We start from the raw sequence: 27,641 nt of genomic DNA, 5'->3' as shown, positions 1-27,641 counted from the left end.
CCTTTTTGTTACTTTCCCGCACCCCTGCCGTCCTTTCCATGTAGCAAAGCATCAGCAAAGCTGGGGTGCTGCAACGCTTTGGGGCCTACACGCAATGATTAATTGCAACTTCTCCAACTTTCCTCTTCTGGTGTTTGTGCAAGATCAGAAAAGATGAGTCCGTGGGCAAATGTCAGAGGGAACTTGCTCATTTTTTCCTCTCTCTTGCAAAGCTCTCCCCTCAGCCTGGGGTGCTCTCCTAGAGCCGGAGCCAGGGGAGGCTGCTGAGATCCCTTCTGCTCGCACAAGGAAACGCTCAAGCACGGGTCGTATTGTCTCTCTGTGCTTCTGGAGTCGTGTCTGGTTCTCAGTTGTCACTTTAGATGGTTGAATGCCCCTGTTTTTCTGTGTAGCGGGAGTAGTATGTTTAAAGATTCAATTAGCGTTTTGCAAATCAAGCAGTGAAGTTATTTAATTATGTTGCATTTAATTAGCAGAGGAAAAAAATCAATGCTGGTTTTGTATTTTTTATTGTTAAGGAATAGCTAGGCAGTTTCCTGCTGGGGAACGTCAGGATGTGCAAAGTACAGTGTTCAGGCTTTCCAGGACAGCAGCCACCAATTCTGGAAAGATTCCTGTTTCAAAGGAGTAAAGTTGGTAGCAGTGCTTTCTGGTTTTGATTATTCGATCCTGGTTTGTTCTGGCTCCTGCGCTGCACTGTATATGAGTATGTTCTCCTGTGATATGGGTTCTGGAGCGGCCTTCAGGGGTAAGCAGACTGGCTGCCTGGCAGCCGGCTTTTAAGTGCAGTACGTAGGCACGTTTCCAGCTCCCAGCGCTAAGTTACTGTCTTAACAAGTGTGCATCACATCATGGGACAAATGTTATTCCAGAAATATCATAGGTTAATCTGATGCACGATCCCTTACATAGAATCGCAGCATAACGCTTTGCTTTGGGATTCTGGCTATGTCTTTCCAACGCTTACTGGTGTATCGCTGCAACTGTTTGTCTGGGAAGCGGGTAACTGAGTAAGGAAGGTGCTAGCAGCATCGATGGACCTGGGGCCAGCTCTAAAATAATTGCCACTTCTTTATGCTAGGGGTGAATTTGGCTTGGGATTTTAATAACTGCTGGTAGCGCTATAGACAGTAATTACAGATGTATAAATAAGTGATCACATTTTGTTTATTCGCGTGCAGTAAATAACCCTGTGAGAATAGTAAATATAACTCCACACCAGCGAAGCAGCGTGAAGAGTTCAAACGCGGGAAGATGACTCTGTAGACACACACAAACGCAGTGCGGTTCCATAAACAATAGAACAGAAAGGCCAAAAATACCATACAAAAAAATCATATGCTGCGCAACCTAGAGACCCGACCTTGCAACACACTGAACTCCCATTGAAGAACTCAAGACATCATGCAGGATCCATCCCCAGGTCAGTGCTGTAAATGTACAGTTTTGAAGATGGAATGGGTGAAGCCGTGATGCGGAGGCGTTCTTTCTAGCGGGTGTGTATGGTAGTGATGATTTGCTGAACAAGAGACTGTAAATCTGGGAAACTGTCCTCTTTCAACTGCTTGTACTTTCATTTCTTTAAGAAGGGTATTTAAAAAAAAAAAATTAAATCCAGTCCAAACATAAACTGGAGGAGAAGAGACAGGGAAGGGGAGGGAAGAAGGGCTGGAAGCCAGCTGTTTCAGTGCAGTACAGTCTTGATCAGTGTTTCTGAGTGTTTAAACTTGTGATTGACACAAACAGTTCAGTTAATAGCGTCACCGAATAAACACAGTCTGTAATACTGCAGTAGTTCTGGGATAATATTTGTCAAAATGTATGCAGCAGCAGAACAAAGGATACAAAGTCATGAAACGAATGCTATGAGGTCTGAGGTCTGCGTAGTTGTGTACAATTGAATTTGTTTTTTTTTCTTATGGGAACGGAAATACATGCAAAACCCATTAAGTTGTAAATAAAATAGGCTGTTGCCTGATAACAAGCCATCTTGACAAACTTTGGAATTGGCTTGGGCTTTGGTTTGACTCTCGCGTTCATCTAGCCAGGCTGCCGGGAGAAGTGTTACCTTATAGGGTTAGATCCCTAGAGACCTTGCATACATCTGCTCCCTGGGTCCTTAAATGAAACACCTTGTCAGCACTTAATAAAAAACAATAATAAATTATTAGAGATAATGGTTACCACCCTGTCCAGCAAAAAGAGGCGACAAGGCTCCCTCTGGAGCCTCTCTGTACTGTTGTTTAATCGACAGAAGGGTCAGCGTAGAGCGGATCAGAGCACTGCTTTGGAGTGAAGGGGAGCCATCTGGTAATGTAGAATAAGATGGTATATTTTGTTTTCACTGGTATTAGTCTGCCTGTTTTGTTAGGCTCCAGCCAGGAGACTTCCAAATACTTTTTGGAAGCAGAATCCCCATTGACTTGAAGAGAAGGAATGGCATCCAGCGTTGTGTTTTTGTTACTGTAAACTGTGACTTTTTGTCTTCACTTTCAGGAGATACTTGCTCTCACCCTAATTAGTCTTTTGATCTAAAATCCAAAATAGGGATGCCAAGAAAGAGTGGAGAAGGTCACAGATTCTGGTTGGGTTTCCTGTTACCATGGCAATACACGGACTCCTGTATTTATTTACCTGATGGATTACGTGCTCCAGGGAGTTGAACTATTCTGCATCATTCAGGGAGAATAAGGGAGCAGTGAGACACCATCAGGGCTAAACCAAAAGCTTTTCCATGAAGCAGGTCCATTCAAGAATGCCCTTTATTAAAACCAAAGAACATATGGGTGCCACACTTTGAAGGTTTATTCTACTTGATGTTTTCCATCTTAATCTTGTAGTTTCTTGCAGGGTTTTCATATCCCATGTAAGCTTGCTTTGTCAATAGCTGTCTGATAAAGGTTGTTTGAGATGGTAACTGTTTAAGATGATAGGGCGTTACCTAGCTGGAGTGCAGCCAGTTGTCTCTGTTCTGCTCGCGACTCAACTCGCTGTATTTCTTCCCAGCAGACTGAAAATGCTGTTGTCTTCACCTCTTACTCATAAGCATTTGCCTGATAAGCAAATTAATCTCTGAAGTCTCCTCTGTTAGTATTGGTGGTATAAACATATAGGGGTAATCCCAGGAGAACTTTGTTCTTAAGGAAAATGGCAAAACAGAAGAAACAATTCAGGAGGCCAAATTATTCCCATATTTATAGGAACTTAATATTTGTTCAGAGTCCTCCATGCCAATTTACATGCTTCTGAATTGTGCGTCTGTGAATGGTTTTATCTTGGCGTGAAGTTTCCTGGAGGTCTTGCTTTTGGGGAAGGATATATTTTGAACTGTAATCATCTCTTGGATCATTCTATGGAAATTATCTTGCATATTTTTTATACCTGTACAGTTCTCTGCAGTTTCTCTTTGTCTGAGGTATGCTTAGGTGAGTTACTGGGCAGAACTCTTTCTCGGTTCAGCTGTGCATTCACCACTGTACCATGTTCTTCAGTGTAAGTGAGGGCTTTCAAGTTAGAAGTTTTGCAGTTGACCGGTGTAAGCGTTGCTTGACTGGTAGTTTCAGACAAAGTAAAAATTCTCTATGAAATGTCTTGTCCTGGTACCTGAAAATGAAACTCTTCTAAAGACTCACTGCACAACCCTAAGGGCAGTTCAGTTCCAATTCTCCCTTACTTGGGCTTGTAGCACCTACTACATTTCCTACGATACGCCCGTCAGATAGTGACATTGCATGTGTGTTTTATTGTAACACGTTTAAAAAGCATCAACAATTCAGTCTCATTTTGTTTAGAGGCAAAACACAGGTACAAGATGATCACTATTTAGTGTTTCCTACAAAATGTCTCAAAGAGCAGAATTTTGCATTTTTTTGTAAGTCGGCCCAGGCTTGACAGGTGTTCCGTTGCATAGCTTCGAGACTGGAGTGTTCAGAAATGTAGCCTGTGGGATAACTGCTGCAAGACTGAGATGGTCATAGCAGTTGTAAGAAGGAAGTGGACAAGGAATGGAGAAAAAAGACAGCTGAAGTCTACTGGAATGTGAAGCAGCTGGGTTGTGCCTTAGTCAGTGAAAAAGCAGAAACTGGAAACAATTGCTAAATTTATTTTCAGTGCAAGCAGTCGTTTTCCTTGAACCGCAATGACTAAATATATCTATTGGTGTGATTTTTATGTGGTGGTAACTCTTACTGGCTCTTGCTAACCTTCTGGCAAGCAGAAAAATGAGTGGAAGTTTGGCGTCAGTCAAGATCGTAACACAAACGTCCCTCATCCAGGTCCATTGCTTCACTTGCAGAGCACATTTCCTATTTGTAAGGGACCTGTAATCTATCAGCATGGCTTTATTTGTTGCAATGTATTGCATGAGTGGAAGAAACCTGGTATCTATTCCTAGGGAAGGGAGGGTATCTCTAACTGCTTTTTAAGGTTTCCTTGGGGCTTTGTTCATCTTCTTGGAAGTTTTGAATTGCAGCTGATACCTCAGCTGAAATTCTAATAACCCTATCTGTACAGGCATCTGTGCTATATTAGAAAGACTCTGATGCAAAGGTGTGGGTCTTTTTTAAAAACTATACATTAACTCCTCATTTATTCCAAAGTTGGAAGTGTGTGGGTAGTACTGGCAAAATGAGCTTTGCCGTTGACTTACAAATCCTTTGGAAGGAGAGCATTCGATTCCAAAGTTTACAGCATCTTAACTACAAGTGGAGGAACATGAAGTGTTAACTTTCTAGACTTTATTTTAAAGAAGCTAGAGAGATGTTATACCTTTCCCTGGCAGAGGCATTTGATGGCTGATCAGATTTAATTCAAGCACTCAGTCATTATGTGTATTACAGGAGATGTCTAGATACTTCTCAGTTGGGTTTCTGAGAGGTGACAGCTGGAATCGTTAGTTATCATAGCATCTACTTTGGAAGATCCTTCTACCCCAGCAAAGGTAAGATGATAGAGAGCATCGCCTGTCTTTCAGCCAGATTAAACTCCAGAAACTATGTAGTATATTAAAAACAACAAATTACATGTCAGAGCTACAGGTAAGGTGATTTAATAGCTGCCTTCCTCTCTCCTGCTCCTCACCACACCCATCATTTTGCATAGTTTGGATAGATGTAGAGGATATAACTTGTTCCATTTTCCAAGGTAAATCATCCCAACGTTTTTCTGCTGATACTAGAGATCTGGAGTTTTGGGATCTTTTGCTGGTTTGCAAAGCCATTGACCTCTGTGTACTGTTGCTGAGCAGTGAAATGAATCCTTCCAGTCTGTATTCTTCCTGTGGAGACCTTGCGTTATCTGGAGAAAAACCTGTGCAGGGAGAGGGATACTTCAGCTTCTCAAATTTGTGGCAGAATAGGCTTTTCTCTCTGACAGCAATTGAAACTTTATTGTTCTGTAAGTGCCTGAATATTTGGGAAATTCTGCTTTGGTGTTACAGCTGTCTTTTTTTCTTCATTAACGTTACGTTAACAGTAGCAAACTGTAGGATTCAGCCATTGTCGTGGAAGCAGTAGGGAAGGAGTATTGGAATCACATAGCTATTGCAAGAATATTAGCTTTGTTATTTGTCAGTTTTGTCTAAATAACCAAAGCTTGGTTTTCATGGTGTACAGTTGAGAAATACTGGAGAACATAATGGGATGAGGGGATGGTAATAAAGAACAGTGTGTCATCCTTCAGTAGAGATTAGAGGAAAAGGGAGAGCTGGTTGGAGGAAAATGAGATTTATTCAGCTTTGCCAGTCTGAATTTGCAGCCCTGGAACTTCAAGGTGTATAAAAAGGTGTCCAGAGAAGGGAAAAGGGACATCGCAAGTGGAGATATTGATGGAATGGTTGGAAAGACCAGAAAGGGAGTGAGAGGATGTGGAAGCCCTGGATGTTAGAAGGGGAGGGAATGGTGGGGAGAGTTGCGTGCAAGTAGAGCAGATAGGAGAAGACAGACGGATGACAAAAAGGGAAAGCGGACACGGAGGAGACTCCCAGCGGCTTTCATGGAGTCTGTTCCAAGGCAGAGAGACAGAAGATGAATTTCAGCAATCCGGAAAAGCTGCAGGAATCCTGCAGGTTGGGACGTGCTGCCAGAAGAATGTTCTGCAGTTCTGCTATTCACGTTACTGCAGCCTGACAAATTTACAGCTACATTACCTGACCCATAGCATCCACTCTCAAAAATACATTTCCGATCTCTTCTTGTGGTACGTGACATTGATGCTGATAGATGAAATTGCTTCCTCTATGTGAGAGAGAAATTATGTCCCCACATACTCTGTGAAGCAACCTGAGAAAGTTGATGGATCGGATTATTGGTCTACATTTATTTGCATTGCGTATTTTGGTTTAAACTCTTCAGCTTTGAAACGGTCTCTTGATGTTAAATCTCTTTGCTGTTTGAGTTGCTACCATAGCTCACCTTCTCTGGACTTTGTAAGATCATGTTTTCATGTTGAAAGCAAGGAAGAAGTGAATAGAAACAAGAATAAGAAAAAGATGATCTGAATCGGAGCATTCACTTAGTGTTGTGGGAGAAAAGATATCAACAGTATTTGGGAGGATTGGTTCTCCTATACTTGCTTTCTATTTTATCATATTTAGGAAAATAATCTAAAAGATTTGAGAATTGACAAGAGCTGTATGAAGATTCTAAGCCTTGGTTAGCATTTTGGCTTCATGGGTTTTTTTCATTTTTTTCGTTCCCCTTTCATACCACTGAGAGGGTCGTTTGAGCACGGGTGGCACCCGAAGAAGAGATTTCTTAATTATGGGGCTGAGGCCCTTTGAATTAAGCAAAAACATGTTTTGCATTATCTTACTTTACCTGGATGATGAGCTCTGCTGCTTTGTGTAGAGCTTTTCTGGTGTCATGAAAATGCTGTGCATTTTGTGAGTCAAGTTAGCATCTTGGTATGGCCATCAGTGCCTCGGAGGAAATATTAATTCATTATTCTGCTGAGGGAGAAAGGTTAAAGCTTGCTTGCACTCTCATGCTCTCATTCTTTCTCTCTGAAGGCTTCATGTGGGGATGCCCTTTGTTGCGTACTTAACATATTCACTGAACCAGTCTCATTTATATTCCAAACAAGATCTTTAATTTCATCCCTCACATGTACAAAAAATCTTGGGTTTTGAAAGAAAATAGATGAGAATTTTCTTTTTAGGCATCTGGAAAGAAAGGAAAAAATCAGCAAAGGTTAAAATCAAAGAATAGTTACCCATAGCTGGTAAAGTTGGAGTAAAGAGATGCTGCAGCTTGATTGGTTGATTAAACCTTGATAGAATTTTACCAAGAGACTGAATATGTACTTCTGTATCTATTAAACTGTAGTTTGCAGGCAGTCTTTAATAATTAGAGTGGGAGTAAAAGGAGCAAGTTCAGGATGTGCTGTTTTATCCCCTACCTTTCGATGTTTTTATTGTGCTTCTCAGTCCACCCATCTGTCCTGTCTGTACTGCCCAAGAGGTGGTAAAACAGCCTCAGGAATTAATTCCATATTTAGAAAGTTTCCTTTGCGAACCAAACGTCATGTAACAAAGGGCACCCAGGGAAATCGATATTTCAGTTCTGGATGTACAGTACATTCCAACCAATTCTAGACAGCAGTGCTCAGTGAATCCATCTGATGGCTTCAGTTAGCAGGGCAGTACTGTTTGAAAGACAGTTTTCCTTGGGTGATAGTCTTTCATTTTGTGCTCTAACTATTAACTTCAGTTTATCAATTGGAAGATGGGGAGATAAAGTGTGGATGGTTCCCATCCACTTTTTGCTTAACAGTGCAACCTTGCATTTCATTGTTGGGATTGAGCTGTACTGCAGCTTTCATATACAAAGAAATCAAATATCCCAATCTGGATACATTTTTTCCATCTGATTTTTTTTAAGAGTATGTTTTCTGCTTTTCTAATTAGAAAAAGCTTTAAACTGAATTATATACAAGAACAATAAGTTTGAGGAACTAGGGAGGTCTACCAACAGATTTAGTTAGAGTTCATCTATGAATTCACAGGGACTTAACTTAGAGAAAATGTAGAGCACAAATGGTTTGTGCAGGAGGTGGTTTCTCTGTATAAATATCCTTGCAAAGGTCACATGAAATAGTATGTTAAATCTGATGCCAGGTTTTGATGGAGCATGGTAAGAGTGGTGCAGGGGTTGAGTTTACTCTTTTACTGCTTGGAATTGCTTCTCCGGGGCTACTGTGTGGGAGAAATTTGCAGTACACAAAAAACATTATGCATCTGAAAGTCACATGACTTAAAAAAATCTTGTATCTTTATGAGCAATACCTAGGAGAACATAACTGACAGAAACTGAGGTGGGGAGTTTCTCTGTTTTCAGCTCAGTTTTTTCTGTTTGCTCTGTGAATAGCTGTTGGCTCTTTTGTCACCGGGAACAGCGGCGCTTCTGTCTCCTGCTCTATCAGTCTGGTCTGTTGTAGCTTACAGGAGAGGCACTTCGGAAAGTTGTAGAACCACCCTGTTAAAATGTTCTAATGAATACAAGAAAAGGTATTTAAAGTACATTGTTTACAATGAGCTGGCTCTCTCAAATATGGCCAATTTTGTAATATCATAGAATCACAGAATGTTTTGGGTTGGAAGGGACCTTTAGAGGTCATCTAGTCCAACCCCCCTACACCTTTAACTAGATCAGGTGTACAGCATCCTTTTAAAGAAGAGCCACTGAGTCTTGATGCGTAACTTGGTGGGTCTGCTCAGAGGTAAGCTTGTTCCTTATGTCTGTACCTCTCTTACTTAATCTGTAGCATCTTTTCATAAGGAAATAGCAATGGCTTATCCATCCTCTGTTAGAACTCTTGGACCTCTTGCCCAATTTCAGTCAAACTTTGCAGAGGAATCGATATTAGGAATTTATTTAAATTTCTGGACGTTTTCTGTAGAAGACTGAGTAGAACGAAGAGACCACAAATAGTTATGGTAAAAGGGAAAATGTAGCTGTCCCGTACTCTGGCCACCCGGTGTCAACTGGTAGACACGTCGTTTCCGAATCACGAACACACATAGTGCTTCTTGTTCAGGGGGGTGCCAAGGGAGATGCGAGGAAGCTAGATTTCTTGTGTTGGAGGAAGAATAGATAGCGTTTCACTAGTTTTGCTCCTCATAGCAAAGGACTTTTTTTTTCTTTTCAAATAAGACCTGGATGATGCAGTTTGCTGTTCCATGATTTAACTAAGGTTATGATCTTAGACTCATTCAGTTGCATAAGCATTTTGTCAGTCTAAACTTGTCTCATGTTTGTATGTCTTGCACTGTAGAATTCACAGGCATGAGATAAATCTGACTGTATTTTGAGAAAATAGGAGAAAATTGAGCAGTGAGCTACTCTAGTTTAACCTGAGCTGGATTAATTGATGCAACCTTCATGTATAGGCAAGGTCTAAGAATGAACAATATAAATTCTTTATTGCCTAGAAACTGCTCCTCCTTTCTCCATTAAACTTCTTGCACCAGCACACTTGTATTAATTAAAAACTGATTGCATTCTTTAAGCTTGTGCCTCTAAATTTATGAAGGCAAGATAAATACTAGAAGAGAGATTTATGGTCATTTGAGACTATCCTTGCTCAGAATCAGTCAATTTTGTGAAGCTGGTTCAAAATTGCACCTATACTGAAATAGGTACAATTTTGTGTATACAAAGTCTAAAATATTTTTTATTTATGTATGATTTTTGTTCTAATAATTTCTAGTCCTTTGTGGATTCCAGCAGTTGTCAAAAGGATTTAATAGTGGTTAGGCTGGTTTGGAAATGCCCATCTTTCACCAGAGACCATAGGAAAAGCCCGTGGTGACCATGCCTAGTGTAGACCATAATGCCTAAGCCTTTACCCAGCTAAGTTTGGGGGAGATGAATCCCATCCCCGGGCAGATTCCTGTCCTGTTGGGAAGCTGTTCAATGAGATTTTAGATATTTGCTTGATCCTACCGTTACGTGAAGCTGAATGCATTGATTTCGCCAACTGCTTGCTGCATCTTTGGTTGAGGCAGAGCCGGGGAAGGCATTTCTTCCCTGCCAGCCTTGCTTTGGCACGCCTGTTTCTCGCAGAGCTGAAGCAAACGTACTGTTTGGCCATGACATTCACCCCCCAGACTGCATGACTCTTTGGGAGGAAGCCAGGGTTAGGAGAAGACCCCTTGCCTCCAAAAAAACCCCATCTCACAGGCAAGTTGCTGCTGAGAGAACTAACTAGAGAACCTACGTACCACAAAGAGGATGCCTGCAAGAGCTCACTTAATATTAATCCTGCTGCTGGCGCTGGGTCTGTGAGCTGGCAACATTTTTACCTAATTTGCTGTTAGTTCCCAAAGATGAAACAGACACCAGACCTTTTAAAGTTGAATTTCTTTGCTTTCCCTTGTGCTGCTCAGCCCAGGGAGATGCGAGGTATCACGTTCCATCAGCTGATGATTTGGCATCAGGCTGAAAGGTAAAAAACACTGATAAAAAAATGTTTTCCTTTGCTGCTAGAACAAAGACTACTTGAATTGTGAACTTGTTGGCCTGGAACGGGGAATGCCAAGGAAAAGCAAAATCCTTTGAGGAAAAAGCAAATATGTGTGTCTTCTGGGGACGGCTCAGAGGAGCCAATCGAGGGCAGTGAAGGGTGGGTTGCTGTTAAAAGCCAAAGTATCATAGTAAAAATGGCAGGGCAAATGAATCCCTAAAAACTGTAAAGAGAGAATTTGGTTCTCATTACTGTCTGTGTATATTTCCAGGTAGGCTTTAAACAAAGATGGTTTTGCTCCTGCCTGTCTCGGGTGAAAGCACTTGTATAAATTCTTTAAATATGCATTGGCAGCTCTTACTCTTAGGTTTTATCCTGAATTACAGCCTTGTTCATTCAACCTCAAATCTGAGGTGTGCATTTCACTGTAATACCTCTAGGGCTCCCTGGGGACATCAGGTACGCCGCAAGTGATACACAGGAGAACTTCTCTGCGCTTCCATTTGGCTGGCAGCCTGGGCAGCACCAAGGTCCAAGGGATCAAAACCATCATTCAGACCAGACGTTGGTGTAACTCGTGTCAGTGCCTGGGGTTGTCAGGATTGTTGCGGCTTTTTATTATGTGCAGCAGCACAAGGATAAAATACTTACCTGGTAGTTGACCACAATTATCTGTGTTCAGGGTTACCACCCGAATGGGTATTTTACACTTTTTGCTCTGGCTGAAGTTGACATGATAAAGAAGGAAACATTGGAGGGATTATTTCTGGCAGCTGAGTGGATGAGTTTATCTATAAATCCTGAGACTCTCTGGCAACAAGGTGTGTAAGGGTGTTAGTAACAACAAAAACCATGTTGGCAAGTTGTTGATCGCTTGTGTCATGGTTTTGATACCTCTCAAGTTCTGTAAGTACTTAGGACTGGTATAAATAATACCATCTAAGGTTACAGCCATTGATCATCCAGGCTGTTCGAGCTCCACTGGCAACATGCAAAAAAATTCCCCCATCAAAGGAAAGCATAAGTGATTCTGGAATAATTTCCAGTGTGCATGTGCTGTCAACATGAATGTTGATCGAGGTCCCGGTCTGAGTCTGGCATCCAAAGCTGGTAACTCATGCAAAACACTGTTCTCGGCGATGTTACCAGTGCTGTGGCTTGTCCTGTGGGGAGAGCTAACAGGCTGTGGGTTTTATTATTACTATTATTTTCATTTGTTTTTATCATTTAATACTTCTCAGATGAGGTACTTCACATCTAAAAGCTGTGGCAGCCTAATATGCTAAGTTTCAAATACTGTCATAATGGGGAAAAAAATCATGCTAGAAATATTAATAGTATACATTTAATGGAATTGTTGTTCAAAGCTCTCATACCCAGAAAAGTAACACTGGTTTGTGTTGATGCTGCACACTATGATCTTAAGCTTTGGGATGATAACAAAGCACAAAAACTGGCTCCTTCTGCAATCCTGTGCCCTTGAAGGAGTCATTTAGTTAAATTCCTTAATATTTTTGCAGCTGTGGTTGTGGTTTATTAACTGATGCTGCCTTGAAGAAGAGCCCGTGTCTGCAGCAGAGTTTTCATTACTCATCTGTCAATACTTGCAGAGTAAAACAAATGTGTGTGAGTAGAGAGATTCCTGCTCTGCTGTGTAAATGGTTCCTTTTTCTCCATCCCTGCTATTTTACCCAAGGAGAAGATATAAAAGAGTTTTGATGCAGTACCTGGTTCTACTGTATTGGATAGGAATCTGGCCTGCTTTATCTGTCAGGATTATTTTAAGCTATGATGTTTAGATTTTATTAAATGACCCAGAGGGAATTAACATTTCTCTTTCCCAAAATATCTTCACTTGTACAGCTGTAAAATCCCTTTATCCTGAATCATACCAGGTGAAGAATCTCCAGAATTTCTCTTTTGTGGTGGGTAAAATATGAATTTTGGGCCAGTTCAGCATCTTGCTTGTCAGGAGAAATCCAGTTGAGTTTTGTTTGGGTTTGTTTTTGTTTTTACATCGTCGTCAAAATTGAAAATTAGATAAACCAAAATTATTATGTTGCTGTGTTTACTGATGCGAGCTGCAGGTTTTGAAGTAATTGCCTTGGCTTCTGGGTGAAATGCAGGAGGCAACTTATCTGCCTGGATTTGGGGGTTTTTTGCATGATAGTTGCAAATGCAGGACACATCGTATTTCGAAGCCCCTGCAGAACAGGGATGTCTGCTCTGAGGGTTGGAGAAGGGACTGAATTTCGTGCTGGTGCATAGTACAGGCGAGTGGATGGAACCGACCGCTTTTGTAGCACATGAGCAGTTGATGTGAAATGCTTTGCTGGAACAGAGCAGGGCTGTAGCAAAAGGACGAGCTGTAGGGGTGAAGGACTTGCAGAACCCAGTATTGACTCACTTGACCACATGCTCCTCTTGAGTTTCACACTTGGCTGTGACAAATATTGAACAGAAGAGCAGCCAGGCTGGTGAGTGAACGTGCTTAAGAGCCAAAAGTCAGTGCCGACCGCTTTCTGCTTATGTGTATTTTTGGGGAAATACTGGAGTCCTCATGCCCTTTTCCTGTTGTGCCTACTGGTTTTGCTTTGGTTTTATCCTACTTTATAAAATCATGGTGGGCAAGAACCACACACAGCAGTTCCCTGTGCAGGAAGGTGTAAAGAACTAAGGCCCAGCCCAGTGAAGGGGGTTCATAGCTTGAAGCCTGGCTTTGTGCCTCCGTACCTTGGCTACGTGAGGTGTTGGCAGGTAAACTGGTGCAAGTTTCCTTAGCACAGACCTGCCTTTTGTCATGGAGTTGAAATAAAATGTATTTTTGAGACTGTTCTGTTACCGTGCCCTCCGGTGAGAGCGGAGGGAACCAAAACCCCTGCCAGCCTGAGCTCTTGTCTAGCTGCAAGCATGAGGACCTAGTTTGGAGATAAAAACTGATTAGTGGATAATTCCCCCAGAATGAATAATCTGAGCCTTAAAAGATGAATTGCAGATGGGTTTGGATGAGAGAGATATCAGGTTTAAAATGTCATTTTTTCAGTAACCTGAATCTACTGACCTTACGTGGCATCGCAGAAATCATTTCAGCCAAGTGAGAATGGAAGGAGAGGCTTGCCTGCGGTGTGCAGCCAGTGCTTCCTGCGGTGGTCGGAACCCCCAGGCCCCAGTGTTATATTCTCCTGTTGGTTTGAAAGGTCTTTCACTCCGCATGGTCAAGGAAAGCCATTGTAAACTCCCCAAGTGAGAAGGATTAGTAACTAATAGGACTTTTTAAACAATTTTCAGATTGGTTCCGCGTCTTTACCCATCTTTCGCCTCTGCAAAGGTAACAGTACATGTATGTTTGCCCAGCTTTGACTGGACAGCTTGCAAAAAACAAGACTGAAACATAAACCCAAGTTAAGGACTATATGAGCAAGCTAGGTCAATAAAGACCATCATTTTGTGTAGCTGAGCAGCTTATCAAATTACTCCAGCAAGAGTCTCCTTACAAATGCTTTTGTATTTCATCTGTTGACTCATCCATCTGAACACTGACAGTAACATTTCAGTACTGTCTTATAAAGCCTGTGATTGAAACAAGGGTGTTCTTGGGCTGGTTAATCAACAGATGCAATTAATACAGTGATGTTTGTCTTGACACCCTGTCTCACTGTGGCGGCATTGTAGGCAGCATTGCTGCACGAGGAGATCTCTGTGGTTGAGGACTCGCTGTACAGGCAGATCACTCCACATTTGTATTCAGCGTAAAGTCAACATGGAAAGAGTTTCAGACCTCTCCTTAGCTGGCAAATGGTCTCACTGGCGCTACAAGCAATGTTAACGAAAGGTTAAATCATAATCTGCAGCGCTTCTAATTTATTTAACAGTTTTATAAAACGCTGGGATTTCATTCTGTTACAGAGCACCAGAAGGGTAAAAGGAAAGCTCAGATGGATTTTCTTCTTGTGTGAGTCGGGAAGGTGGTGAAGGAAATACGATTTGGACTCAGATATTTATTCTTTCAGTAGAACAATGTCTGTCCCAGACCAGTGCTTCTCAGATGTGTTTCACCCTGGGAACTTGCATAAAACGTCTTCCCTTTCAGCTATTTCATTTTTAGCTGTATAGAGGGTGTAGCCATTGTTTCAGGGAGTGTCGGTGGCACGTAGCCAGTTGATATCTAAATGCTATCATGAATTGTTTTAGAGAGAGCATGATTTTCTGTACTGAGATATATTGATGACTTTTTTTCAAGGCAGGAAGTACATGCTGACTCCAGCAGTTGCCAGAGCAGCTGTTCATTATGAGTAAGCCATATGAAAAATCTTGTGGATACCTTAATATCAGTAGGAAGCAGTGTGAGCTTAAATGATCAGCACCAAAGTATGGTTAAGCTGTATCAGGAACTGCTTTCATATTTTTACTTGCTTGGAATTTTATATTTGAAGAAGTTTCTGGTACTTACGGAATCAAACTCTGTAGGATAGTTTACAGAGAGGTATTTAACTTCAGGCTAGTTAATATTTGTAAAGGCTTGCCTGGACACTCCCCAGACTCTTGCTCCAGGGTACAGATTTATTTGATTTATCCCATGTTGAGTTGATGTAGCAGTTTCTGTCTCTGTAAGTAGGCATCTCAACTGGCTCCATGGCTTTTAACATTTCCTAGACTGGGTTTCTACCAAGGGCTGTGTTAGACAGGGTACACACTTGAAATACAAGTCCTTTTCCTGCCCTGAGTTTCCTAATCAGTACGTTGGGGCTTTTTTGTCATAGTCTGTCTCTGTTTTTAATCACAGAATGTCAAGACTGATATGTAGCTTTTCACCAAAAAGTTTAATTAATGGACATCATCAGTACGTTGGGGCTTTTTTGTCATAGTCTGTTTTTAATCACAGAACTGACTTCTGTCAAGACTGATATGTAGCTTTTCACCAAGAAGTTTAATTAACGGACATGTCAGCGAATTTCTGTAGTTGCCATTTTCTGGAAAAAAAGAAATTTTTATTTTGGGCCAGAAACCTCTGAGCCATGCCAGCTGTGAGCAGCAGAGGAGGTGCTGGGCTCTGGTGGGCTCCTCCTGGGTGCAGGTGGCTATACCAGAACTGCTGACCTTTGGCTCATGGAAGACAGAGTAAGCAAGAAGTACTGTGTTCCAGGGAGCACTGTGCTCCAAACATGAACCTGTCTGGACGCTGAGAATGCAGAGATAAGCCGCTGAAGGGTGAAACCCTTCACGTGAGGTTGATGCATCGTACAAGTGAACCCAATGTAATAGTTTCCTAGCTTGGCCGCTGAGCTACTTCCAACCCAAGTTCAGTTACTTCCTTCGTTCATTTGAGCTCTGCTTTTGAATTGCTTTTCATTTTGTATTGTTCCTTGTTGTTGATACCAGGGTATGATTTTTTCTTTGTCACCTCTCACTGCCCTTTGTGTCTCTTAGTTTATGATTTTTTTGATGCGTACACTCATGTCGCTTGTAGCACATCCTGTCTAGGAGCCTGTCACAAGGTTTTGATTCAGCGGGGTTGTCCTGGAGATGTATAGGGATGTGCCAGCAAATAGTGGTACGTAAGTCACAGCAAAGGAGCATGCATACACATCTTGCCCAAGCAATAGAGCTTCGCTTGCCATTCTCGGGCCATGGCTCATGAGGGTGGTAGCAATGGGAAATGTGGGATGTTCTGGCTTATTTTGAGAACAAGATTCAATTTCCCTTGTGCAATAATTTCATGAATCAAAAAGGAAAATGTGTAATGCTTAATGTTTATCTAAAGCTTTACATTGTTAGAGCATTGTGCAAGAATTTATTCTGTCCTTTTGACTTCACGATGGGTGGTGATGGAAAGTGCTGTCTGGAGTGAGGCGAGAATAGTGAGTACAACTTTTGCCCTTGTTTCATTTACTGGTGTGATTTAATTTGTTACTTAGTTCAGATGACATCTACTTCTCCTTAAGCTTCTGTGGGCTTTTCAGTTTATCACTGGAGCTCTATACCCTGTGAGCGGGTTGTTAGTTCATGTTTTTAAGGCATGTGAGATCTCATTAGATAGTGAGAGTGGAAGATGTAGTGCTGTGTAGTGGTGCCATCTCTGCATTTGTGGGAAAATGCAGGTAATGTTGTGTGCACAGAGCATGCCACCTAGAGGAACAGAGCGGGCCGGCAAGGCTGTAGCCATGATTTGCTGGCAAAATTTAGGTGGCTGTGCAAAAGGCTATGTTGAGACCTTCTCCAAGCAGTATCCTTTGTGGCCCTGCCTCTAGCACGCTGACCAAGTCAAGTGTGGAAGGCCCATGCACAGCTAGCTTTCCATCCACTCTTCTCAACAAACTTTTCCTAACTTTTTACATGAGACTACTGTTCATGATTTAGCCTCCTGGTTATCTTGATCCTAATCTTTCACGGAGGCTCAAGAATCTGAAATTAAGTTGTGGCTCTCGCCTTATATTCTCAGGGAATTAGGGTGAGGAATCTAGTACAAGGTGTGATTTGATGGGCTAACGCTCTCCAAGCTCTGCTTTTTTTGGCTTGTATGTTGCAATTTCTTTTGTGGGAGACTAATAAATTTCCCGGAAGGAAAGTCTCAAAGTCTGAGTTGTAATTAAGCACTTAATTTGATGAGGGTTTTTAAATGTGTTGCTAGTCTACTGGCAGCCTAGGGAAATGCTTCCATCTTCAGCCCAGCTTCCCTTGTGTAGGCTCAGGCTCAGAAAGCTGGTATATATTTAGAACCAGCAGAACTGCAGCCTGCCAGACAAGCCTCAGAAAATTGCTCCAAATCTATGCTTTCTGGGTAGGTTAAAGCCAAATTTGAAAGAAGCCTGGCTTTTTTGAAGAAGTTGAAGTTAGGGTGATGGCAATTCATTAACAAATGGGCAGTGGGAAATTTTAATAATACATTTTATTACTTACAGTTGCATTGAGTTCCCCCATTGCCACAAATGACAGTAATTAGTATGTCCAACAAGGAAGCTGTTCTTTTATTTCTTGATCTTCCAGAGGCTCATGATCGTTCAGAGAGTTGAGGAGTTGTGTTGTCAGATAAGCACATGGCTCGACCACTTGACCAGAAGGTATCATCACCTCTTTAGGACAGAAATTTCTTTTTGATCCACGTTAGTTCAATACATGGCACAATAAGGTTGTAACCAGTGACTTAGGCTTGTAGGATTTAATACACAAATAATTATGACTGAGTAGTTTTTTTCTTTTGTGCTATTTGAGGTTATGGTTTCTAGTTGTCTATGATTAAGTTTGTATCTTCTGCCGAAGTTTCTCTCTGCTGAGTAAAATATCTTTTATGCTGCTCTCTCCTGTGCTTCAACTTTTACGCTTAAAGCTTCGGGAACAGTCTTGAAGACTTTGTTACACTGCGCCTTTGAATTGACCCTCATGTATTTCCATCAAGACATTAGGATGGACTTCCCATTTCCTTCTATTCTCAGTTGAAATTTTCCTGTTAAGGGAATACTAAAAAAAAAAAAAAAAAAAATTGAATTGCAATTAGTCATATGCTAAAACAACCAGACTAAAGCCAGAAGGAAGAGCATCCTCTCAGTGTCAGCGTACGAGGCCGTGTGTTCGTATGCCATTTTGGCTGCGGCCGGGTCTCTTGGGTGTATTGACCACTCATGGGTTTAACAGACCCGTTCTGTGGCTGCCCCCATGTCTCTCTCCTTAACACGTGCCCCTTTTTGCTGATAACTTTCTGGCCTCCAGGCTACTGACAGCTGTTGTCCACTTGCTGCTAATTAAGAAAGCAGCATGAGCGATGGATGGGAATGTGGATTGGAGAGATTGAACCCCCCTCTCTGCAGCAAAGCGTTTCAACCTGATTAAAAAGAGCCTGGCTGACAAGTGATCGGCCTCTTTTTTCCGACTGTTGAGCCTCTCTGTGCATAGCCTGTTTGCCATCCAGCCTCACGTTAGGCGCTCTCTGTGTCTCTCTGTTTTTTAGATCCTGTAACAATAAGCAATGTCAGAACAGATTTACCATTGAAATAGTGGGCACGTGTGAACTTCAGGCCACTATAAAGCTACATATTTAACATGCAAAGCGTTGTGTACATCTGTGCTCTTATGTAGAAATTCAAATGTAGGTCGTATTTTTTAAATAAGATGACACGTACTTTGTTGAAAATTTAGAACTACCTATAAGAATCGAGATCTTTGTGAATTAACAGCACTTAAGTGGATGGACTGATGGGTTCAAAGATTTTCCTTCTTTGTTTAAGGATTTTCCTTGTTTGTGTTGTTTCCTTGTTTGGTTTCCTTGTTTTGTTTTTCCTTGTTTTGCATCAGGTCCCAGTGGGTGACCTTTTGTATGATATGGTTATGCTCTGATTTTTATGATCCAGCAAGAGAATGAGCTTGAACTCTGGAACTCCCTTTCTGGCCTGTGCTTCTGTGAAGGTAAAATGGTAGACTAAGGTTAAGATTATAAGGTTGTTTTGTTGATATACAACCAGAGGATGTGAATTCAAGTAAGAGTGATGGTCATTTGGTAGAAGAAGCCTCCTCCTGTAACACTGATGCTCTCTAAAGCTGTTTACCCTCAGGAATATTATGACTCTCTGTATTTCAGATTAGACCTCCAAAATTCAATCTGAATTCTTATCTGCAGTAAGTGGGCTCTGCATAGCCCCTAGCATGCTTTGAAAGCTGTGTCGTTTGCTCTCATCTGGAATATAATTTCTCTTCTTCCTGTTGTGATATTTGTCGTGCTCGGCTGTTACCTTTTGCCTTGGGGGTGATTGTTTCTTGATACAGTAATGCAGCACAATCAGAGGTTGTCTTTAAAAGCACTATGTATATAGGAGTAAAATGTTTATTTAAATAAAAAAAAAAAAAATCACTGCCAGACTTGGATCCTTAGGCGTGTGAAAATCCTTTAACAAACCATGTCTGCCACAGTATAATTGAACAGTAGGAACATGTCTAGGGAGAGGAGGGTGTACTTTTGACTGTATTTACTGGTGTTCGCCTTGTATGCCCAGCGTTTTGCCACATGATCACTTTCTGAAATAAGCCTTGGAGCATCTGACTTCAGATTTTCCACACTAAATAAGTGGTTTGTATTTGTTTGAACAAGAGGTACTCTACCAGTCAGTGTTCTCATATATTCAGCTAAACACTTTCAGTACGAAAACAGTAGGAAATGCAAAATGTAGTGTGCTTATAACTAACTGAACTAGGCAGACTCTTTGGGATATGGGTGGTTCATGGTGTGAAAGTGCTATAATGTCCTTGGGCAGCTTTTTGTTTTCACATGAAGAGAGCAGATGCTGACATGGTGCGAATAGAAGAGAAATCCTATCAGTAGATTGGCCCTGAGTCCCCAAGCTGCACTCGGTAAATAAAGCGATTTATGGGTATTATAGATGAAAACGGTGTTTCCTTTTTTCCTCCAAGCAAAATATTATTTCCAAATAGATCATCTCATTATTGGACTTTGGTTTGGCTAGTAATTTTATAAAATAAGCCTGGTAGACTTAATGTTAGAAAATTAATGGGATGATTTCTCTACTAGTAAGAATTTATGGAGACTCCAAGTCCCTGTCTATCTTGCCGTGGGAGGCAATTAGGAATATGAGGGAGTGGTTTCTTGGTTTGAAATGTTGAAAGCGTCTGTAAGCATTCATACTGTTAATCTGGAGAGCTTGTTAGGGATGGTGAGGTTGGTTATGCTGGGTCATTTGCTGAGAGTATTGGTCATTGCTTTCACAGTAATCTGATTATTGCTTGGACAGCTTGGCCAAACTGTTTACTATCTGCTGCCTGTTGACTGGTGGTGCCTTTCAAGCCAATTACAGGAATATTATGTGGCTTCAGGATCACGGTTAGTCCGTTTGTCCTTTAATGCCACTCACGGTGACATCAAGAATTGAGCTGCCGACATCCAGGTAGGTCCTCTGCCAATATTGACATGGTTTTGCATTGGTTCTGCATTAGTTTTTCATGTGACTGATGTCAAGTGTCACTTGCTCGGAATCCCCACCTCTTACCCATTTGTGCCATGAATTTCTGGCTATGTAAAATGAAAAACCATCGCAGAGTCATTTCAGAGAAACGGAGGTGGCAGTTTTGACATTAAAGGGGCAAAAGAAACATTCTGCAAATTCCTATGTAGAAACTAGATGCCTGTTTGGTGCTAGGTTAGGCTTTGTTTAGACTATTGTCTAAATGTAAGCCTAGAGCTTTGCTCATAGGTCTACAGTTGACTTCCCTTCCACTGGGGTTGTGAATGACAAAGTGTTTCAGTGGAGCTGGCACTTCTTTGTTGGGTTGTTTTGCAAATGCCGGCCCCATTCTTAACAGGAGAGCACAAAACAGGAATTTCTGCTTTACAATGGAAAATGTTGGGTTTGTGTTGTTGGAGGAGCAGGTTGAGTTCCTCTTCTTTTCTGATTCCTTATAGTACCACAGGAGTGTCCTTTAAAGAAATAAAAATTACAAAACAAAAAGCATTCCTACCAACTGGGAAAAAGAAATATATGCAAACAATTTTGAGGACAGGTTGCTGGATTGTAGGGAGAGTGACTACAAGAAAAATCTCCTTCTTGGAGGTTTGTCATCTCCTTCTGTTTGACAAAGGTGGACTTTTTCTGAGAAACAGCTTCCCATATATATGAGAATTATCCCTAAATATTTCCTTTTATTGCCAGTTTGGCTTCTAATTAGCTAAATCCACTTTGCAAGTCTTACTCCAAAGAAAAACTGTGTGGGGACTTAATTGGGGATATTGTGTGTGAGTTTCCAGCTTTCAACTTGATTTGAACTAACTTTCCTGGATGGAAGAGCCCTCTCACTGACAAAGTCTGAGCTGTAAGGTTCTTGTGGCTTTGACTGTAGGTATGTTTTTTCATGATAAACTACTGGTGTATTATAGTTCCAAGCGATCTCCCTAAAAGTATAGATCTGTATAGCTGTCAGAAGACCAGCTCAGCTCCTCACCTGCTCTGTTCTCTGTCAATGAATGGCAAATTAACTTGTCTGTGCTTGAAGTACTGAATTATTTTCTCTATATATTTAATTGTCTTTTATAAGTGATTTGAATCCCTGTTGAAAATGTCTTCTGTGGAGGGCATCTTTCAAAGTTTCTGTATGAGTGGATTCAGTTTCATAATTTAACATTGTGACTACTATATATAGAGTTGTTTTTTAACAAATAGCAGCAATCAAGCCGTTAGGGGTGTTCCGTACCTATGGCTTGTGTGTAGTATCAGGATAGACATGGAGATGGTATCGTTTAAAGCCATACAGACTTTAGGAGCCTTCTGCGGAGGAACTTGGGACTCTCCACCCATTTTAATGAAGCAGGTTATCCCAAGTGAAATGCATTTTCCAAAATTTTTTGAGGCATCTTCATGTTTTGCACTCTTTGCAATAGATGCATAGCTGGTTTTCAGGTTAACGAAGAACGATGGCACATTTAGTGTATTCAGACTTTCCTGACTGCAGAGTTGCCAAAAATGAAGCAGGAGAGAGATCTTCCATCTGTTATTCTCCTACAGAAACCAGCGGTTTAGAAGTAGGTGTAGCTGAGAGTTTATTTGCTGAGCTTCAGAGTAGAGTTCATGAGTACACAGAGGAGAAAAAAAGAAACATTTATTTGTTTGTTTTGGGGAGGGAGGCAAATTGGTTTTGTTGTGTACGTTTGTAAAGGCCTTAGAAAAGAAAGGGAAGTTTCCCCAAAACACATGCTAAAATAAATGAAGTCTGAGCTCAGATTGGACATCTCCTTGGGAAGTGGTGCAGGGTGTCGTGGGAGAGGGCTCCCTGGGGGAGCAGATCTTTGCCAAGGTCCTGCAGTCAATGGCTGCAGTGTTCAACTCCTCTCAACTCCCTCCCACAACTCACAGCTATTTCTGCTGAGCAGCAGCCCTTCTCCTCTTCTTCCTCTTTTTTTTTTTTTTTTCCTCCCAGACATGCCCCTCATGAGTTTTCAGATAAGAGTAGAGAAAATAGAAAGGTCTGTGGGGCCACCAGTCTGCCCCTTTTTTGTTGTTATCTCAGTCTCAGACACACACTCTCCTAGGCTTATGTATTTCTTAGCTCATGTGATATTAGAGAGCAATTACAAAGCTATCATTTTCAAATGGGCTGCCCCAAAGCTTAGTACTAGATGCTTCTTATGCTGCAAAATAATACCAATAAATGTGGATTGTTCGGACCAAGTCAGTTCTGTATTTGCGACATTATAGGTGGTTGTTTAGTAGTGGAAAGATGGTTTACAGCCTTTCTTGTTGCTTTACTGCAGTGTAATTTTTTTGACTCATTAGCTGCACCCATCTGAAGACTCAAAATCCAACAGGGGTGAAGCTTGTGCGGGGTGGTTGTGCACTACCAGTTGATAATATTAAGCACAGGCCTGGGAGGTATTTACCCTTCTAATAATGGCACCAAAGGTATTTTTATAAACACGTCTTTATGTCTTTCTGAACCCAACTGCTAGGACATACTAAATCCACTACAAAAATCAGTAGGTTATTGAATGTTTTTCACAGTGGAAGAGCATAAAGTTAATCGCACTGAAGCTGTGACAAAGCACCAGGCTCAGCCTGACCGAGGAGGCAGTGCTCTCTGGACGTGATGGAGCACAGCCCGACCCGACCCGCAGCCCTCCCGGCACGGCCAGACCCAGCACCGCGGGTCTTGAGGCCTCGCGGAGCTGAAGTTCCTCGTTGCAGACTAGTTGCTGTTTTCCAAACGGACCTCCTAAGCTCCCAAAGTATTGCTCAATGCGCCACGAGCTGAAATTAGTATTGATCCACCTTTTAGGGCTGGGCAGCAGGATCGTCTCACAGTCGCATAGTGTCCTGCGGAGACTTAAATAGCTTTGGCAGTTGTGGTTTTGCTGCTCTGTCAAAACCAAATTAAATATAAATACTGTACACAATTACTTGTTATTTATAGAATCCTGAGGTCTCTCTGCCACAGAACCTGGGCATGGGGTTTTAAAACACGCTTTTTTGCATGGAGTCTTTGAATGCATTTGTGTGGCACCCTGTGCCTCACTGGCAGGTATGGCTCCTGGGCAAGATGTCACTTTTGAAGCCTGATGCCATGCTCTGCATGGGATGCGATATGATAAGGGAATGGGCTGTTAGTAAAAACCTCACTCCAGTAGCTGTTAATTCAGCAAGATTTATTCAGTGATAAAAGAATTGTTTCAGCAGGATTGTAAAGAGATGCTTAGATAAGCTTCAGCTTTGGGTTTGGTAAAATATAGTCTCAGCTTAGTTCCCTTTAGTTGTTGTATGTTAAAATTGAAGGTGTTTCTTCTTGAGATGCAGACCAGCTTCCTGTATCAGTAAACTGGAAGCTCATTAAAAAAACATAATCTGATTCTTAGTAGGGCCCACCTTTGGTAATTTCCATAAAAGATAACAGTAGCTGTTTATATACAGGTAGCCAGGATGATACAAGAAATAAAATTGCATGCCAGCAAAGAAATAAGCTCCAAAGAAATCAGGCTCAGCTATCCCCTTAAGTGGGTTTCCAAACTTGTCACTGCATTAGGCTACGTAATATTTCAAAATAGCTGGGGAATAGCTGCTTTTTTTTTTTTTTTTTTTACTGAAGCCTCAAGTCTTCGGTAGGCTTGGTTGCGTTAGCATGGATTCCTTCAGATTCCCTCCATGTTTCTAGTGACACTTGTACAGATCTGCTAGGATTTGCTTCTGCAGAAGTTTATTGTTCTATATATTTTTTTAAGATTTTTTGTTTGTTTTAAAGTTGGGATTTGCTGAGAAGACCGGGGAGAACCACAGGTGTTTGTGGCAGTATGCCTTCTTGAAACCTCTGGTCTGTAGGAGCAATGTAACCAGGCGATTTTAATTCGGGCATGAGGAGATAGGATAAAGTAGAGCGGTGTCACAAATAATTGTTTACTGCTAAAGTAACTTTTAATGTTTCTGTGCAGTAGAGTGAAAGACAGACGTCCCACTTAGCCTCCGTGAGGTACCTCATGTTTCCCGCCACGATGGTCCAGGGATGTGCTAATCCTACAGCTAACAAAGACGAGGGCTTGTATTTCCTCTCCCTCCTGGGCTGTTCAGTTCAATTAACATCTCATTTTCCCCTTGCTGGAGGCACCAATGTTTCATATTGTGCTTATAGAAGACTAAAATTTCCTACTGCCTGTAGGCAGGCAATAAAACTGGTGGTTTGGTTGCAGATCCTATCAGGTATAGAGTAGGGTATGGAATTGAGGATACGGCCTGCAGCTTCTTAACCCTTCACGCAAGCAGCACAACAGTCATGTAAAAGCAGCTTCTGAGCTGATTACATCAGAAATTTCACACCTGCGGTGCCGCCGTATCACTTTGCACACACGCTTGTCTGCCTATGTGGAGATAGAGAGCTGGCCCTTTGGGGCAGCAGCGTAGTAGTGCTTCAAAGTTGAGTGATTTGCATAGCCCTCCTGCGGTGCCTTGTTTTATTGAATAAGCAATATTAGGGAAGTTTACACTGGTATTGCAGTGCCTCTCTAGGAGATAGTGCTGGCCTGGTTCCTGAAATTCATTTTTCTTTCTCTTGCAGAGAGGTGAGCCCGCAGCGTGGTGCACTGGAGTTGTGCAGACATGTTTGATCTTACTGAACCGAATATCTGCTTTTCAGCATCTGAGCCCCGAGGATACAGCGCTAGTCAGAACAGTGAGAAATGAGGCTTCCTTGCAGAGCAGTTAGCTCATCTCTAACATGCATGGAAAAGAGCTTACATCACACTCTCACCTGGACGGTTGCCCTTAATCTATGGCACTTGCTAAAGAAGGAAATAAAACTGAGCATGTTTAAGCAAATGCTTTCCATGTTTTGATCTTATTTCTCGCGCTCAGCTCAGATGAGTGTGGGCGGTGGCTTTTGGGCAGGGTATAAGGTTCCTCCCAAGCCTACCAGAAAAGAGGGGTTAGCTTTGAAATTCAGACTGAATGTGCAAAGAGTCTGTAATGAGAGGTCAAAAATAAAGATGACTATAATTAGGAATGTCCAGAGCAACTGGAAATTGTGTCAGGCAGATCTGAGCCAGCTTCTCTTTTTTTCCATCTCCTAATGAATGAGAGCTGAGCTTACTCTCCGAGGATGAAAGAGGGCTGAGTTTTTCCTATTCAAAACTGGTGCTGTGGGGCAGATGCGAAGTCAAGACTCTCATTTACAACCTTGTTTTTCAGCTATTGAACCTGTAGGCAGGTTGTGAGCAATTAGGCTTTTCCCTAAAGCGTCTAAAATAATGCATTTCTGCTTGCCGTCCTGCAGGGTGCCGGTGACGACATTCTGTCACCTTGGAGATGGATAAACAGCTTCAGCAACATCAGGTTATAATCTTTCAGGTCTGAGTTTCAAAGCTGACAGCCATACGACTGAAACCCAAGACCAGCAAAGGTTTTTCAACGTGGAAAGAGTCTAAATGTGCTCGAGTAAAATGAGAGGAGGGCCAAGGGAGTTTAGGCGGAGCTCAGTGACAAGGCTTTTTGCTTGGCCATGGCCGTAGCGTGAATGAAACGCATTAGCTTTGGCTCACATGCTCCCTACAGCCTGGAGTGACTCAGGTAGTGCGCACGCATACTTGTGCCTCCAGGGCTTTATTTTTAGATGTCTGAATCACTGTCATGACTGTATCCTCATAAAGCTGCTAGACGAGTGGGGATGCCCACGGACCCCATATTAAGTCATGTTTGGTGAACAGAGAAATTCAAGAGATTCCCTCGGAACCGTTGCAATTCCTGCGCTCAGAGCTGTTTGCTGAAGTAATGCAGAGGCTATGCCTTGTAGCTGGATTATTTTTTCCGTTTAAAATTGTTTAGTTAACAACCTTGGTGGTTTTTATGTGTAGAGCAGGGTGAGCATGGACCACAGCAGTCATGTTGATGTTGGAGGCTACTTGACTCTTGTTGTTTTAGCGTTGCTGGCACAGGGGGAGTTACGAGTCATGTTACCAGTGTTGTAATCCCATTAGTTCTCTCGGGCTTGCAGGGCTGTGCAAAATCAGTACTTAAATGGGAAATTACCAGAGACTCGCCAGATGCCACACAAAGGTTTGCTAGTGATTCGGTAAAGGGCAACATTTCTGCTTGTGAGTTGGTATGGGACCAATCTGCTGGAGTGGCTTGCTTTCAGATAAAACAGAGCAGAAGTCCTGTCTGCTGCTTATCGATAAATTACAGTATCTTTCTCAAAAAGAAGTCTCAAAGCCAGTTTCCTCCAGCACACCAAAGCTGAACTTGGGTAGCAAAGTTCTACTCCTTTAAAGCCCTCCTTGTTCAATTACTTGCACTTTTATTGCTGCCATTTTCAGCAGCTAGAAGATTCCTGGTTTATGTATCTGCACGCAAGGAGATTTCTCTCTGCTGAAACACTTCAGGCTAAAAGAAGACTAGGAGGGAGCCTGGTCAGCTGCTCTGAACTTGCTGCTCGGTCTGGTGCATCTTCTCTTCCTCGCAGCCTGAAGATTTGCTTCTGAATACGAAGCTGGAAGGAAGAAGAGCTGTAGTGCTAATGCACCATAATATTAATGTTGTTGACCCAATCCTTTTCGCTGCAGTCGGGAGACGTGGCTGAATTGATAAGTTGCCCTCTGCGCCTCCCAATTCCCTCGCAAACACTGTGAGCTCTTTCCACATGAAGTTGCTGCAGCTGGAGATGCCTCATTCATGGTTGCTTAGAAGGAAAAAAAAAATCAAAATAAAAATGTGCTCTCTGACAAATAAAAATGTTTTGCTTCCTCTGGAGGCCCCAGAGGGCGGCACAAAAAATAATGAAGCCTGTGAGTCAGTGAGCATTGCCTGGCCAGCTGAGAGGGAACTGAGCCTCCCTTTTCCATAGAAGTTTGTGTGCTGTCATTGCACATCATTAATGCTCGCTGGTTTATGCTCATTCACTGTAACGTTGCCAAAAAAGAAAAAGGGCAGTCGGTCTTTCCGCTCCCAAAAGCTGGCTGCTTCAAAGGTGACGTGATGTTAAAGGAAAAGTTTCTTTAGCGCTCAAGAATGATTGTTTGATTCTCGAGCTGCCCTTCCTCCATCGTTTTCCTCTAAAACCTGGCGGCTCTCCTAGCAATCGGATTCCCTGGAGAGGGACTTGGAGCAGCTTACAAACAGCTCCACCTAAGGTACAAAGGTTAGGGTGGGCAAACTTCCTGATTGACACCGGACCCTCCCTTTTTTTTTTTCCTTTCTGGATCCCCTACCGGGTCT

The 27,641-nt window shown here is 42.1% G+C and overlaps 1 protein-coding gene across 5 annotated transcripts in view; it reads left to right on the top strand.

The window, feature by feature from the left end:
* Positions 1-519: 519 nt before the first annotated feature.
* RAPGEF1 (Rap guanine nucleotide exchange factor 1) overlaps positions 520-27,641 on the top strand; it is a 90,147-nt gene continuing 63,025 nt past the window's right edge. The window contains exons 1-2 of one of the 5 annotated variants that reach the window (XM_035898217.1): positions 520-748; positions 1,182-1,423. In XM_035898217.1, the coding sequence (XP_035754110.1) occupies positions 1,405-1,423 (19 nt within the window). In that variant the 5' untranslated portion in view covers positions 520-748; positions 1,182-1,404. Of the gene's footprint in view, positions 749-1,162; positions 1,424-27,641 lie in introns of those variants that run through there. The other 4 variants (XM_035898214.1, XM_035898212.1, XM_035898215.1 and 1 more) reach the window with 4 other exon arrangements.

The sequence above is a fragment of the Egretta garzetta genome, unplaced genomic scaffold (assembly GCF_000687185.1).
Source record: "Egretta garzetta isolate BGI_Z169 unplaced genomic scaffold, ASM68718v1 scaffold497, whole genome shotgun sequence".
Classification (NCBI taxonomy): Eukaryota; Metazoa; Chordata; class Aves; order Pelecaniformes; family Ardeidae; genus Egretta; species Egretta garzetta.
This window is presented reverse-complemented; position numbering and strand designations above follow the sequence as displayed.